This window comes from Myxine glutinosa, chromosome 2 (assembly GCF_964187855.1).
Source record: "Myxine glutinosa chromosome 2, kmMyxGlut1.1, whole genome shotgun sequence".
NCBI classification, from domain to species: Eukaryota; Metazoa; Chordata; class Myxini; order Myxiniformes; family Myxinidae; genus Myxine; species Myxine glutinosa.
Genome location: NC_136262.1, coordinates 157,111,743 through 157,129,446, shown reverse-complemented (window position 1 = coordinate 157,129,446; position 17,704 = coordinate 157,111,743). Strand labels below are relative to the sequence as shown.

Here is a 17,704-nt window from a genome sequence, read left to right as displayed (position 1 = left end):
TTGAAGCGCTAGTTACCAAGGAGCAACCTAGCCCAACAGAAGCCACAAGCGATCCAGCTAATGCCATACTGAGTGTTTCTGGCGACCAGGTATTGAGTGAAAACTCCCAAACTGAAGTACCACCCCAAGCCGAGGCGCCTGAAGTACAAGAAGCGCAGCCTGAGCAAGAAGCTTCAACTGACATGTCCGACATGTCTGAGAAATTTAAAGTTGTAGTCATAGATGGCATGGCCCTCGTTAACTCCATCTCCAAGACAGACAAAATGAAAACATGCAGTGATTTTGCCATGTCATTTCTTGAAAAGCTTATCAGGATTGCAGCTAACTACGACGAAGTAAGACTGGTATTTGACAGATACGTCGAAAGTTCTCTGAAAGAGCAAATGAGAAAAAAGAGAACAAAGGGAAACTCGACCTACTATCACATCCAAGATAGTACACTGATCCAGAATATTTCCTTGAAGGACTTCCTTTCAAGTGTCAAAACCAAGGCAGAACTTGTAGAGTATTTAGCTGCAAAGACTCTGGATCACAGCAACAGCTCTGCCAACAAATTGAAGAAGTTCATGGTAACCTTCGGCACTGAGACAAAAGGCAATGTAAGTGTGCCTGATGAATTGGTAAAACACGGTCATGAAGAAGCGGATACGTTACTCTTGCTCCATGCCCTAACAGTTAACGGCGATGTAGAACTTTTAATAGACTCTCCAGATACCGATGTCTTCTTGCTGATGATCCACATGTATCCACAGCTACCTGCTGAGACATATTTCCTTACCGGAAAAGGAAAACTGAATAGGAAAATTGCAGTCAAACCTATCTTTGAAAAGTTAGGAGTTAACCGCGCCTCAGCTATTCTCGGGTTTCATTCTTTCACAGGATCAGATATGTGTGGCAGGTTCGCCGGCAGGACAAAGGACTGGTGTATGAAGGTGTTCATGTCCTGCGATGATATGATACTGGATTCACTTGCTTCACTTGGCAAATCTGCTGCTACACCCTCTCCAAACGCAATTGACCAACTGGAAAGGTTCGTTTGCTTGTTGTACAGATCCAAAACACACACCAAAGTAAATGCACTACGATGGTTCTTGTACTCAAATCGACAGGCCGAGGGAGAGAGTCTGCCTCCAACCTCTGGATCATTGACACCACACATTCTGCGAGCACATTATATTGCAATGATATGGATGCAGGCATGCGAAAGTCAACCGTCCCTTCCTTCTCCCACTGACTACGGATGGAAGTCAGAGGAAAATAGATTTCTTCCGGTGATGTGTTTGAACCCTCCAGCACCAGAGGCCGTGACTAAGCTGGTAAAATGTGGCTGCAAATCAGGATGCGAAGGAAACTCCTGTAGTTGCCGCAGCAATAAACTCCCATGCACAGAGGTCTGTAGCTGTTTGAACTATGGCTGTAGCAACAATGAACAATCAGCTCAGAACATTGTGGGAGATGAACACGAGGACTTGTAAGGTAAAACGGATGATTGTGAGACAGGAATATTTAAATATGGTCAAACAGGAAATTACATTACGCTATCATTGTTATAGCAATGTGGACCTTTGTGTAAAACAGTGGTAGCCATATTGGATTTTCTCACTATTTCTCACTATGGCTGGCATCCACCGATTTCAACGAATCAGTAACATGTTTCCCCAACGGCCTAGCATTACTTATGTGGGCATTACCACCAAAATGGACCTATTTCATCATTCACAATTTGTGTTATCAAGAACATTAAGTTTTTGTACTGTGGTTATTTAAGAAGTGGCGGCCATCTTGGATTTTTCCACCATTTTGAATTTGACTGCCAAATTGAAATTAATTGTTTTTGAACTCCTTGGTATTGAAATTATGGGTATTATCATTAATTTGGACCTCATACTGTGTTCAGAATACCAGTTTTAATGGAATTTATATATTTTGGCGGCCATCTTGGATTTGACACCCTTAATCCTTTAAAAAAAATTAACAACCTATTTTTTCGAACATGTCACACCCCAAAGACAAGGAATCAAGTGGAATTTTGCTTTTAACAAAAAAAAAACACGAAATGACATAACAGCCTACACTATATGTTCCCAGGGATTGAACACAATACTGACTGCGTATGAACCACCACTTATCATCCAGCAGTGAATGGTATTTCTGGATCGTTTACACTGACGACGCAAGTCTTCCCTGTAAGTGCATGGCAACTCCATGCACTCGACGGACATCATACCTGTCATGCTGCTTGGTCATGAAGCCCCTTTAAAAGACGACCTTCGATACTCCACTGGGCTCCCAAAACCACTTAAGACACCACTTAAGCTCCCAAAATAATTATTCTCGGTGTCCGAGGACACTTTGCCCGATGCCAACAACTATGCCAACCAACTTTGTTCGGCCATGCATGGCCTCTGGGTGACACCAACGCATACTTCGTCATGCCTGGTTTTTATCCCCCAGGAATTTTCTACATGCACCCACGTATTCGTACGGCATGACATTGTCTAGAAATCCTTGCAGAAATGTTATGACGGACCTTACAAAGTTCGACAACGCTCCCATAAGACCTTCATACTCAATATTAATGGTGCTCACGATACAGTCTCCATACATCACATGAAGCCAGCTTTTGTTTGCGCAGCACCAGAGACGGTCGTCTCTGGTCCCTTGAACAACGCGTCGACACCGACCACAACAATACCCTTACCGTCATGTATGACTCACTTTGGGCATCAAATACACTTCTCAGCACGATATTTATGAGAGTATATTTTGTTTGTTGACCATTTCTCTTTGCTGTGACTTTTATTTTTATTTGTTTTACATGGACAGTGATGTGATGGGAATAGAGCCTGTGATTGATGCTGTGAAGAGCAACAGGTTGAGATGGTTTGGTCATGTGTTGAGGAAGGATGAAAGTGACTGGTTGAGAAGAGTGATGGAAATGAATGTAGAAGGAAGTAGAGGATGGGGAAGACTGAGAAAGACTTGGCTAAAGATGGTGTAAGAAGAAATGCGGGCAAGGGGGTTAACAAGGAGAGATGCAGAAAATAGGGCAAAATGGAGAAGATTGTCATGGGGACCGCAAGGCTAACCCCCGCTCTAGCAGGGAAAATGGCCTTAAAATGCATGTTGTTGTTGTTTTATGGACAGTCTACCTTCTGCTACACCAATTTTACGTATTTTGTTTGTACCTTCCGTTTGATTAATGCACTTGGAGGGGAGCAGTGTAGCGACGTATACATTCCTTATCAAACCGCATATCCTCTTTCTAATCGGTCAGAAAACATGACATATGTATGTGTTAACCATGTGTCACTATTACTCGAGCAATGCCAAACAAACTTTGTCTGTTGCATGCTAACAAATGCTGTTTCTTCCCTACCGCAGATACACCCGAGCAGTGTATCAACTGCAAAGATGGATACTATTTGTGAGCTATTTTACCCTTTACCCTCTCATCGTTTGTCCCTCATGCTATTTCTTTGTCTTCGTTCTGTCTTCTTTTTTCACTCTTTGTCTATTTTATGCTGAACGCTGCTTACTTTATCGATGTTGTTGAAATGTGTCCTCACCCTCTTGCATTCACTGAATTTTTTGTCTCGCTGCCATTATTTCTTCATCCGCTGCCCTCCTGTCATACTGCTGAAGTGATGTTAACATAATATGGTACTTAAGTGTGAACAAGGTAACCAAACTTATAACAGGATCCATATGTTACCGGAATACAAAAGGCGTTTCCCAATTCAGGGCTAGAATTCCGTTCTCTTGTACCCCAAAAGCAGACATCAATCAATATTCCAGTTTATCATGCTTGGGGGATGTCTATATATTACATACATAAACAAGATGGAATTTTGAACCACCACCCCCCTCCATTATGCTCCATACATGCCTCTTCCCTTGCCTCCATTTTACTCCTATCTCCTCCCAAACCTCTTTCCAATCTCTCCCCACAACTCCCACACTCTTTTAAATATAGAGTTGATGGCCATGGAGGAGCTGGAGGATAGAACGGATCAGGATGCAACAAAACAAAATGAACAGCAGAAAGAGAGGGGAACACACAACAGCAGGGTTCAGAGACAAAAGAGAGAAACTTCGAAAATAAGGAATGTGAGGAAGAATGCGGACTAGTGGAGGACACAGGGGTGCGGACTAGAGGGGAATGTAATTAAAAATTCTCTTTGACATGGAAACAGAAGCAAATTATAATTAAGGAAAACAGGAAAGTTGGAAAGAGGTGGGCTTGTAGAGCGTTAATGGGGATAGAAAATATCATGGTTTTGGATGGGGATGACCTGAGATGGTGGTGAACGACTGTCTTAAATCCTGGAGGGAAGAATGAGATTGAAGGGGAATGAGGAAGTTAGTTCCACAGGTGGGACAAAAGAGGAATGAATGAGTAGTGCTGAGCAGTGATTTTCAATTTTGGGAGTTTCACTAGAAGGAGGTTGTTGGCAGACGTTGTGCACCCCGCAGAAACCTGGTCTGGCAGGGAGTAACTGAGCATAGAAAGAGCAGGGGGTGCAAGACCAGAATGGAGTTGGTAAAAGCAGATAGACCACTAACCTGTCTGCAATGGGAACGTGATAGGCTCATAGACTCAGCTTAATCGTGGTAGATTCCAATGACCTTGAAGATCTTACCAACCGACCACCTCCAGGCACCTATCCCTCTCCACGTCGTTTCTTCAGCTCCCGACCCTCTCCCTCTCATTATATTCACCATAGCTTTGCTTTCAACAATTTCCCACAGCATATCATTCTGGTTTCCCATTCGATGATCCATAGATCAGTAGTTTCAGTTTCACGTTTCAACATCAGTTTAACTTTGTGATAACAGTTTAGATTCGTCATCGCAACTTGGGAAACGACGCGAATAGTGCATGGTGGTGAACGACTGTCTTAAATCCTGGAGGGAAGAATGAGATTGAAGGGGAATGAGGAAGTTAGTTCCACAGGTGGGACAAAAGAGGAATGAATGAGTAGTGCTGAGCAGTGATTTTCAATTTTGGGAGTTTCACCAGAAGGAGGTTGTTGGCAGACGTTGTGCACCCTGCAGAAACCTGGTCTGGCAGGGAGTAACTGAGCATAGAAAGAGCAGGGGGTGCAAGACCAGAATGGAGTTGGTAAAAGCAGATAGACCACTAACCTGTCTGCAATGGGAACGTTATAATGTCTGCATCGGTCGTCAAAACCGATGATTTTGGGAGGAAATTTTTTCAAATTATCTAAGGGGGTCGAAAGTGTTTTTAGGGTCATAAAGGGATCTAAAGTGTTTAAAGAGTCAATGATCTTAAAAGGGCCAAATGGGGTATGGGGTGTCTAATGACGAAAGAGCAAAAGGGGTCAAAAGGGTCTTAAATTTGTCAAAGTGTCTTAAAAAGTCAATTGGTCTGAAAAGTGTCAAAAGGTGTATATGTCTCAAAAGTGTCGAAATGGGTATGAAATGGTCTAGAGGGTGTAAAAGTATTAGGGGTGTAAAAGGTCTAAGGGGATTAAAGGGGTGCAAAGGGTCAAAAGGGGTGTAAGGGGTCTAAGCGTGTGCAAATGGTCAAAGGAGCCGAAGGGATGTAAAGGGATCTAAGCGGTGTAAAGGGTCTAAGGAGTGTTAGGGGTCTAAAGGGGGTGTAAATGGTCAAAGGTGTATAAGGGGTGTAAATGGTCAAAGAGGTCTAAAGGGGTGTAAAGGGTCTAAAGGGGTATAAATGGTCAGAGGGGTCTAAGGGGTGTAAATGGTCAAAGGGGTCTAAGGGGTGTAAACGGTCTAAAGGGGTTAGAGGGTCGAACGGAGTCTAAGGAGTTTAAATGGTCTAATGGGTGTAAAGGGTCTAAATATGTCAAAGGGGTTTAAAGGGTCTAAAGAGCTCTAAGGGGTGTAAAGGGTTAAAAGGGGTCTAAGGGGTCTAACGATGTTGTAAGGGGTGTAAAAGAGTATAAGGGGTGCAAAGGGTAAATAGTTTCGAAGGGGGTGTAAAGAGTCAAAGGGGTCTAAGGTCTATAAAGTGTCAAAGGGGTCTAAGGTCTGTAAAGAGTCAAAGGGGTGTAAGGGGTGTAAAGGGTCTTGAGGCGTCTAGGGGTGGAAAGGGTCTAAGGGGTGGAAATGGTCTAAAGTGTGTGAAGGAGTGAAGGTGTAGTAAAGATATTACCTCTGGTTCGTAAATAAATTGACTCGGGAGTGCAACACGACAATAATGGGCCAAATGACCTCATCACCGTCACGGTATAAAACCCATTTTCAGGTATATCGTGGTTAAAAATCTGATGGTAGAAAGTTTCGTTGTGATTAACCTTGGGAGCCCAATGCAGGATGGTCCGAAACAAAGAGCAAAACAACAACTCACCTTGTTGTGAGGGTGAGGTGATCATTGGAGGTTCACCTGTTGTCAAGTGGCAGTTTGTAGTTGGAGTCACGTGGGTCCTTTTTTCTACAATCTATTTTTTCACACTTGAGAGTGATGTTGTTAGATGAGCAGTAAAATTACCTTTAAAACGATGTATAGGTTGTGTTTGTACTATTTTCATTGTTTGAATAATTAGCGCATTTCAGAGGTCACGTGACTCCTTATTTGCCAAACTTACCGATCATGGTAACGTCTAAATTAAGAGTTGTTTCTCACATATGATAACATATTTGATGATCAGAGCTCACCATCAAACTAATTATATCGATATCCGTGTTGAAATCTGATAAAAATTGGGCTTTTTATAAAGATTTGTATATGTGGATCGACCCTCAGAGATCATGGCGACAGGTGGCGGCTCGGATGGTTTCAAGTTATGAATTGTACGAAAATAACGGTTTAAACCCCTATTTATGTGCAGGGTTGTAAAATATGTTATCCTATAAAGTTTCATGCCGTTTAACCTTGGTAGCTCAGAGGAGTAGGTTCACAAACAAACAAACAAACAAACGGACATTTCGCTTTTATATATATATATATATATATGTATGTATGTATATAATAAAAACATGGCTCTGAATGAGGAAGTTTTATTTGACATTTATTGTACACTGTATCAATTATGTTTAAAGTGTTTCACCTTCATTATTAAATTCTCATTGACATTTTGATTAATCATAAAAAATGTGCAACCCTCTGCAATATTGTTATTTGTAACACCAATTTGAATCAGCTCCACAGTCGATTACCTAAACTTTGATCTTTTCTTTGCCTCCTTTCCTCTACCCAAAATACAGTCTCAATGGTCACTGCCGACAGGTTTGTCCACATGGCCGTTACCCTGACAACGGCTCTCGTCGTTGTCTCTCCTGTCCAGCTCTCTGCTCAGATTGTTCAGCCTACGGCAGTTGTGAACATTGCCACGCGGGTGCCTTTCTCCTAGGTAAAGGTTGGGCCGATTGTAAAGTCAGTGGAGGCATGTCTTGTGCAAGTATGCTGGAGTAGTTGATCCAAATGTGGCAAATAATTATCTTTTCGCTTTTATGCATAGGGACTATCTGCTTATTACGTACACAAAAAAGAGATTGGATGGGAGAGAGGGGTGGTGCGGAGTATCTCTCTATGTGTGTGCCTCAATTCTGTGTTTGCTTTCAAATCTTGTGCCACCCTCACTTTCGGTAGCCACCCTACCCTGTCACACCCAACTGCTCCTGGACAATGCGTCTTTTGCACTTGAGAAGTTTGAGAAGTTTCTGGCAACCCTCAACTCAGATTCTGCAACTGGACCAGACGGCATCAACTCATGTGTCCTAAAAACCCTTCTGCTGCTCTTTCACATACTTTTTCTTCTGTTCACTTCTGTTCTTCTGTTCAATTGCTGAGGTTATCTTCCATCTGCTTGGAAATCAGCCATTATCACCACATTATATAAAAAAGATGCAAAAACATATTCACTTGGCTACACAATAATGAGCTTTTTTTCAATCATCAGCAAAGTCATGCAGTTGACATAAATGATTCCCTTTTTCTCCAACAACCTCATCTCAGATCATCAATTCCGATTCAGACCTGGTCATTCTACCTTGGACATGTTGCTTCTCCTCTCTCAACAATAGATGGAGGCCATATGTCAGGTATGAGATCAGGACCGTCGGGACGGGAAGCGGGGCCCGCGGGCCAAGCTGTCGATACAGTCTGGCATCCTGCCTTGCTCTCCAAACTCTCTGCCTATGGAATCCAAGCCAAACTCCACACATGGCTTTCTGATTGCCTCTACTCTCGTAGGTAACGTGTGGCTCTCAAACGGAATCCTTTCATCTCCCTGTTAAAGCTGGAGTGCCCCAATGCAGTATTCTGGGCCCAGTGCTATTCCTAATCTTTATCAAAGATCTCTCTGACTCTCTGGAACATCCTCTTTATCTCTTTGCTGATGACTCCACTCTCTGCTGTGATATCCCTCGGCAGCCTCTTCCCTCTGTTCAGCCTGGTGAAATCACAAGGTGGTCGAGCAGTTAAAAAACAATAAAATTGTACACATGATCGAGGCTTGTGGAAGAGCTAGAGCAGAATGAAAGGGAACATAATGGAAAGGGGAAATACCAACAGCAGAGTAGAAGTAAGAGTGAAATCAAGGGGAGAGGGAGAAGGTCACATGGGGGTGAACAAGCTGAATGAAACACAAGAAGAAGAAGGGGAAGGTGGGGATGAAACGCAAAAGGACTGTCTGACAAACCCTCCTACTTTCTTAACAATCCTCTTGAAGAAATTCAGTCAGTCTCACTATTAGCTATGCGTGTTCTTGGGCAAATTACATTTCAAAGTTGGCCTCCAAAGCCAGTCATGGACTGGGCATCCTCTATCATGCAAAGTCCTTCCTTGGCACACCTTGACTCTTATCTACCTGCAAAGCCTTCATCTGCAGCTTGGTGGAGTTCTACTCTCCGCTCTTGGTTGGCTCCCCTGCCTCACACCTTGCCCAGCTTGACGCCGTGGAAACCAAGGCCTTCAATATAATTGGAATGCCATGTGATGAAGCTGAGTGTATGGGCCTGTCATCCTCCCATGACAGACAGGTCGGTAGTCCCTCTGTCTTCTCGCACCTCCTTTCTGGTCTTGCGCCCTCTGCGCCTTCCGTGCTTTGCCTGCCATCACCCAGGTTTCTGCCAGGCTCAAGTGGTCTACCAACATCGCCCATTCTGATGCCATTCCCAGAATCCATATGACTGCACATCTCCACTCATTCGCTCTTCTTTTTTTCCACCTGTGCATTCAATTTCTACATTCTCTTCAATCTCATTCTTCCCACCAGGTCTTCAAGACAGCTGTTCACCACCATCTCAGATCGTCCCCCATCCAAATCAACCATTATATTTTCTACCTATGTGAACTCCCTCAACCTCCAAAACCTACCTCTTTCCTTCCTGAGAGGTTGCTTCTGTATCCATCTTCTCCACCCCATGCATCCTGCCATGCCCCTCATTCTTCCCCACATGCCTTATTTGTCAAAGTCTCACTCTATTTTGTTCCTCAACCCTGCTGTGTCGGTGTGTTTTCCCCCTCTCTTTCTACTGTTCCTTTTGTTATTTTGCATCCTGATCCATTCTGTTCTCGCTCTTCCATGTGCGTTGACTTTGTATAATATTTTTAAATAAAATACATTCCTGTCCGACATTGCCTTGGCATTGCCAGAGAAATGGCATTGCAATGAACATTGTGCTGAGATGTAATGGCAGCCTGAGTCATCCTCCCGACGTACAATCTTGGACTCATTTCATGTTAAAATATGCTGAGCCATTTCTGAACTTGCTAAAATGTTGCTAATGAATGATAAAAAACATAATTGGCCCAATTAACGATTAGCTTGTGGACGAATCAAGGCCAATGAAAAATCTCATTGTTCCCAAATCGACGACAATCAAAGATCTCATTGTTCCCGAATCGAGGACAATGAAAGCTCTCATTGTTCCCGAATCGACGACAATCAAAGATCTCATTGTTCCCGAATCGAGGACAATGAAAGATCTCATTGTTCCCGAATCGAGGACAATGAAAGATCTCATTGTTCCCGAATCGAGGACAATGAAAGATCTCATTGTTCCCGAATCGAGGACAATGAAAGATCTCATTGTTCCCGAATCGAGGACAATCAAAGATCTCATTGTTCCCCAATCGAGGACAATAAAGTCTGTCATGCATATTCATTTGATGCTAACATTGTAATGGTAATATAAAGGAGAATATGACTGATTGATTGACCTAATTAATTTGAACACTTAAAATTAATTTTACATGATCCTTTTGCAATTGAGTGATGGGTGAGATAAAGGTGGAGCACACAGTCATCTTGCAACTAGTGTAGATATCGGAGCGTATATAAATTTCTGTGGCATTGTGTATCAGGATCTCAACGGAGGAGAAACCCATTTGTTTCTCCCCTCCATTGATAACACACAAATGAAAAATCACTCATAGAGCGACACTTGGCAAAACAGAACAAAGTAGAAAGGCACTCATGGAGCATCCTTTTGACCTCAAATATAATTGGTGGTTGAATTCAGTGACCTGAATTCTGTGAAACCCTGTGAAAACCTCTTCAAATTTTAAGTTAATCAGATGAAAATTGACAAATTTAGAAATTTGGCCTATGTTGACCTTTTGGTCAAGGTTGACCTCAAATATAATTAGTGGTTGAATTCATTAAGCTGATATAAAAATCCTATTCAGATTTCAAGTCAATCGGATGAAAATTGAGGATTTTATAAATTTGATATAAGTGGTTGACCTTTGGCCTGTGTTGACATTTTGACCTCAAAAATCAATAGGATTCTGTCAGACCACTATCTAGAGGTGAAGAGAAGTTTCGTGAAGATTGGTTTAAAATTGTGACCTGAGGGCAAGTACTGTATAAGTAAGCGGACAGACAAACACACACACAAACACACACACAAAAACACACAAACAAACACACACAAAGACAAACACACACACAAACACATACATACACACACACACACACAAACAAACACATACACACACACACACACACATATAAACACACATAAACACACACACACATAAACACACACACAAGCACACACATAAACACACACACAAGCACACACACACAAATACACACACAAACACACACACACACACAAACACACACACAAACACACACACACACACACACACAAACAAACAAACACACACAAACACACACACAGACATACACACACAAACACACACACACAAGCACACACACACACAAACACACACAAACACACACACAAACACATACATACACACACACGCAAACACACACACATAAACACATACACACACACACACACGGAAACACACACATCAACACACACACACATAAACACACACATAAACACACACAAACACACACACACACAAGCACACACACACAAACACACACACAAAAACACACACACAAAAACACACAAACAAACACATACAAAGACACACACAAACACACACACAAATACACACAAAAATACACACACAAACACACACACAAACACACACACACAAACAAACACACAAGCACACACAAACACACACACACACAAACACACACACTCACAAACACAAACACACACACACAAACACACACACACATATAAACACACACACACATAAACACACACATAAACGCACACACACATAAACACACACACACACACACACACAAACACAAACAAACACACACAAACACACACACACACACACACACATATATAAACACAAACAAACACACACACACACAAACACACACACACATATAAACACACACACACATAAACACACACATAAACACACACACACAAAAACACACACACACACACACAAACACAAACAAACACACACAAACACACACAAACACACACACATATATAAACACACACATAAACACACACACATAAACACACACACAAACACACACAAACACACACACAAATACACACACAAACATACACACAAGCACACACACAAGCAAACACACACACACACAAACACACACAAACACACACACAAACACACACCATTATGACAAACACACACCATTGTTTGTGTCCATTATGACATCCTTAAAAAGATTAAGTTTCCCGTTTGGAATGATATTAAATTTCATTTGACTGCCAGCCAGGCCGAAAGACAAAAATTATCCCACTCCTCTCGGCACATGCATGATCAGGACAAATTCAGAGGCAAAGTACAGTGAAACGGCAAGCTTGTGTTCCTATTCATGTTCCAAATCGTGTTCAAAATAAAACATTGAATTTAAATAATTTGTTCCTCGATCATAATTAAATAATTTGTTCCTCGATCATAAACTGATCAGATGGACAGATATGAAGGAATTACTTAACCCTGCTTTTCGCTTAGCGTGTGTGGCGTAATAATACGTATATACTTGTTCTTTAAAGAGACTTACCTCACTTCTCATCATTTCTTCCTGATATTGAATGACTCCACGACTCCAATGCCAATTGAGCAGAACTCGTTTTCTTCATGATTCAATAAAATCTCAAACTAGTCGATACTCTCATCCTGAGCTTTGGTAAGAACTGAATACTTATTTTGAAGTTAAAGGATTTCCTGTAGAACCAAAAATATTATTTCCTGCTTATTGCGGAATTTTAACATTCATCCAACATTCAAATAATAGCTTGTTATTACCTCCACCACCGAAGGTGGATGGGGGTTGTTTGCACACCTATCTGTCTGTTCTGTTTGTGAACATGATATCTCAAAAAGTTGTGGACTAATTCGGACAAAACTTGCTGGTCAGGTTAGGTGTATGACGTGGAAGAATTTATTCAATTTTGGTTAAGATTCGAATCTGGATCCGGATCAAATTTTTTGAAGTGATTCATCAACATTGAGTGACAGGGCTGAAGCAGATTATGTAGCACAATATCTCAAAAAGTCATCGACGGATTTGGACGAGACTTGGTGGACAGGTTGGGTGGGTGACGAGGACGAATTGATTTGATTTTGGTGAAGATCTAAATTGTGAGAATTTATAAATAAATAAATTATTCTTTAAGTATTTAATTATTTTAATTTAATTTTAATTTAATTAAAAATAATTTTTAAATTTAATTACATTTTTAAATTTTAAATCAAAAAACATAAAGTTTATAATTTAGTTTTATTTAATTTATTTATTATAATTTTAATTTAGTGATTCTTCACCATTGAGTGATAGGGCCAAAAACGATATATAGCATGATATTTCAAAAAGTTACGGACGACATGTGCCAAAACCTGGTGGATGAGTTGGTTAGGCGACAAGAACAAGCCGATTCGATTTTGTTGTTCAGGTCCGGTCCAGATCCGGCCTATCAGTGGGATACAAAACGTAAACTGTTCCACCTGGCAGGAGGTATGCTCTCCACCGAGTGCCGTTCTAGTTTATCTATGTAATCATAATTCTGACATCGATAGTGTGGAGTTTCTTATCAAGTTAATCGATTTGGATGTGAACATCATAACAGGCAATGATGGAATACACTGTGATAAAAAAATAAACAAGTAATTAGAGGCTATGTAAATACATTACAATTAAATTTAGTTATGCAAGATTAATAATATAAAATACAGGCGGACCCCGCTATTCGCGGGGGATACGTTCCTGGAAAGTGCCGTGAACGACGAAACCGTGAATTATGGGGCATTGTTTCTGGAAAAAGGGGGGATGGTTGTCCTGAATCGCGAAAATCTGTGAATGTCGAGGCAAATCCCGCTGATATCGACGAAAATCCCACGAATGTCGACGCAGGTCATGTGCTAGATACGATGAAGTGTTTTCATTCTGTACAGTAATACATTCTGTACAGCCGCGAATGTAAAAGCAGGTCATGCTTGCGGCTCATAGAAGATGTTTTTTGCATATGTCCAGCTGCTTTGTGCAAGGATGTTGAAAGATAGGTTTCATAACTGTGTCATGCTCGCGGCTCGTGAATTTTTTTCCGTGTCCGCAAAAAACACGAATACGTGGGACACATGGCTGCAAATCGAGAAGCAGGTTGCAATTTATCGACCACGATTACATGGAACAGGCAGAATAGTGGGACCGCAAATATCAGAGTCCAACTATACACTATATAAAGTACTAGCAGGAGTACACGGCATTGCCGGTCATGGGGGGGGGGGGGGGGGAGGGGGGGAGGTGGCAGTAGAGGGAGGGGTGAAGAAGGGAGTGGGGGGAGTGGATGGGGGTTCATCACCTTTTCATTGAATATATGCTGGTGAATGTGCCGTTCATCACGTTTCTGAGTTAAGTGCGATGCCGATCAGGAAGAAGAAGAAGCCATACTACCAACTTCATACACTTCCGGAATTGTTTTGATTTTTTTGTGTTCAAATGCCTGGTTATTGCTTTGTATTTATTTATGCGAATGTGTACTTGTATATAACTGTCATTAATTTTAAATAGGCTTTGGCACTATTGAGTTTTTTTTTTTGTTTTTTTGTTTTGTAAATCCCAACAAACCAACTATTTTTATTTCAGAATTTTTTTGGCCAAAAACACTCCCAGGCACTCACTGATGAACTTTTGAAAGTTTGGCGAAGATCCGTTCAGCCATCTCTGAGAAAAATGGCGACACACAGACACAGACACACACACAGACAGACCAACAGTTAGTTCTCTTATATAGTCGATGTAGGATGTACCTGTCTGTCCACAGAAGTCCAAAATCATATCCCTCCATCAAGTCAAAATCATCCACCTCCATCCAAGGTTACCGAACAAGTCATCCCCCCTTTAGACAAGTCCTTATAGACAACATGTTTATAATCTCATCCTGATCTTTGGTGAGAAGTGCATCTTCCTTTTAGATTTCAAAGGGACAATAACTGGATGGGGATAAAAAAAAAATTCAATCAAACTTTTGGTTAAACAAATTACAATCAAAAACTGTAGGATCAATGTTGTAATATAGAATTAAGAAAAAAAAGTGCATACCTGTCTATCCAACATAACTTCATGTAGTCCTTCGTTGTGCCTTGCTTTGAGTAAAGAATCTCATCAGGAAGTTCTTCTACATCTAGAGGCACTTTTATATCATCTACTTCAATCTCGTCTTCCCTGTCCATGAGTAGAGAAACTCTCAAAGCAGGAAGAACTATACTTGTCTGTCCCAAACTTGCCTTTTTATACTCTCTGATAGCGTTAGAAGGCCTCAGTTAATTAATTAATCCATGAGTAATGCTGCTTGCAGGTGGCCTAACAACCACCAGTGAATCGTTCATCTGAAAGGTGAACAAGAGCAGGTGCAGAGAACTTAATGGTGGAGAGAGGGGTAGATGGGCAATATTAAAGGTCTCTCAGAGCATTACACTTTAATAGCACAAAAGGTCAAGTGCCCGAGAACTTCTTTGTAAAGCCAAATTGTTTTTTCACAACTATGAATAAGTAAACAAGAAATATGTTGCACGATACTTGCAAAATCCAATTAAACAATAGTTGCCATGGAAACAGCAAATTGTCAACTTTGAAAATTGACCTACCAAGTGTTTTACATGATTTATTGACACACACAACAAATTTAGTTGATACATTTTTGTAATTGAGGCCTAATATGTGTTTTACATGTTTTGGATGGCCTTGGCGTTTGACCAAACTGTGCTCACATATACGACACATGTATGCAAATAAGCTGTATAAGTTTCAATTTTATGAATCGAAAAATTACTGAGTTATGGTAAAAATAAATTCACAAAAGGTCTAAATTGATTACAACGGGGTGAATTTTTTTTTTTTGTATATTAAGTTGAGGCTCATATAAGAGCTAACAAATATAACGTATAATAATGGTAACTGGAGACGAGGGGGAGAGAGAGAGGCGGAAGCACAACGACAGTAGAGAACAGAGACTCGGGAGATCTGTGGAAGAGAGAGGGCTGCGGCAGGGTACATGGGATACACAAGATGGACACCACAAGGACTTTCAGGAAAGAAAATTGAATTTGAAAAAGTTGTATTTGGGGTGATGGGTTTTGGGGTGGAGTTAGTAGGGGTTGAAAAGATCGAGGTTTTGGATGAGGGAAGATAAGATATGGTGATGAACAGAGGGAGTTTGTTCCAGAGGCGGGAGAAAAGAGGAATGAAAGAGTCTTGATTTTGGCAGTTTCACCAGAAGAGGGTTGCTCATAGATTATTTTGGGGACAGAGCACAGACAGAGCAGTGGGGCTAGGCCGGAGAGGAGTCGGTAGAAGACAGAATGACCACCAACCTGCCTGCGGCGAGAAGGTGAACGGCTCTCAGAATCGGCTTCATCGCGGAAGATTCCAATGATTCTGAAAGCTTTTGTTTCTAAAGCGTGAAGCCGAGCTAGCTGCGAGGCAGGAGCACCAGCCCAGAGGGGAGAGCAGTATTCCATTGAGCTGCGGATGAAAGACTTGTGCGTGGTGGGGAGCTCAGTAGTGCCAAGGAAGGACTTCGTATGACAGAGGATGCACAGACGGCGACTGGCTTTGAAGGCCAGTTTGGAGATGTGGTTTTCCTCAAGAAAGATCATGGCAGAGAGTGAGACCCAAAAGCTTTAGTGACAGAACTTCTTTGAGAATATTGTTGAGAAAGAACAGTGCATTCAGAAAGTATTCAGACCCCTTCACTTTTTTCACATTTTGTTATGTTGCAGCCTTATGCTGAAATGGTTTAAATTCATTTTTTCCCTCATCAATCTACACTCAATACCCCAAAATGACAAAGAGAAAACAGGATTTTAGAAAGTTTTGCAAATTTATTAAAAAGAAAAAACTGAAATATCACATTGACATAAGTATTCATACCCTTTGCTATGACACTTGAAATTTAGCTCAGGTGCCTCCCATTTCTCTTGAAATGCTTCAAAAACCAAAGGACCAAAGACCAAAACTGAAGACCAAAGGTTTCAAAGACCAAAGGTTTCAAAGACCAAAGGTTTCAAAGACCAAAGGTTTCAAAGACCAAAGGTTTCAAAGTTCCAAAGGTTCCAATGGTTCCAACCTTTTCAAAGTTCCAGCCTTTTCAACCTTTCAAAATCCCTTTCAACCTTTCAACCCCATTGATTCAATTCAACATCCCCATGTTCCAACCTTTCAACAGGTTCCAACCTTTTCAAAGGTTCCAAAGGTTTTTCAAAGACCAAAGGTTTCAAAAACCAAGCCACGAGGTCGAAGGAGCTGCCCGCGAAGGAGCTCAGAGACAGGATTGTGTCAAGGCACAGATTTGGGGAAACCTACAAAAAAAAAAATTCTGCTGCGTTGAAGATTCCCAAGAGCACAGTGGCCTCCATAATTCTTAAATGGAAGAAGTTTGGAACAACCAGGACTCTTCCTAGAGCTGGCCACCCGGCCAAACTGAGCAATCGGGGGAGAAGGCCCTTGGTAAGAGAGGTGACCAAGAACCCGATGGTCACTCTGGCTGAGCTCCAGAGATCCTGTGTGGAGATGGGAGAAACTTCCAGAAGGACAACCATCACTGCAACACTCCACCGATCTGGGCTTTATGGCAGAGTGGACAGACAGAAGCCTCTCCTCAGTGAAAGACACATGAAAGCCCACAGAATCTTGTTTCTCGCAGTCTGAGAGTCCTTTAGGTGCTTTTTTTGCAAACTCCAAGCGGGCTTTCATGTGTCTTTCACCGAGGAGAGGCTTCCGTCTGGTAGAGCTGACGCTTAGTTGAACAGAAACTGTGTAGCTGATTTGATCTATGTGAACCAGGAAACACTGCACCTTCTCTTGTGGGGATGCCTTTTTGCAGTAACTGTGATGTCATCTGTCAT

At 41.6% G+C, this 17,704-nt stretch overlaps 1 protein-coding gene across 2 annotated transcripts in view; it reads left to right on the top strand.

Moving 5' to 3' along the window:
• Window positions 1–17,704, top strand: part of LOC137421140 (proprotein convertase subtilisin/kexin type 5) — a 172,006-nt gene that overhangs the window by 85,784 nt on the left and 68,518 nt on the right. For both annotated transcript variants that reach the window (XR_010983262.2, XM_068106886.2), the window contains exons 4-5: window positions 3,385–3,427; window positions 7,198–7,343. Coding sequence is in view for 1 of the 2 variants with exons in the window: in XM_068106886.2 (XP_067962987.2) it covers window positions 3,385–3,427; window positions 7,198–7,343 (189 nt within the window). In the remaining variant the exon portion in view is untranslated. The remainder of the gene's footprint in view (window positions 1–3,384; window positions 3,428–7,197; window positions 7,344–17,704) is intronic.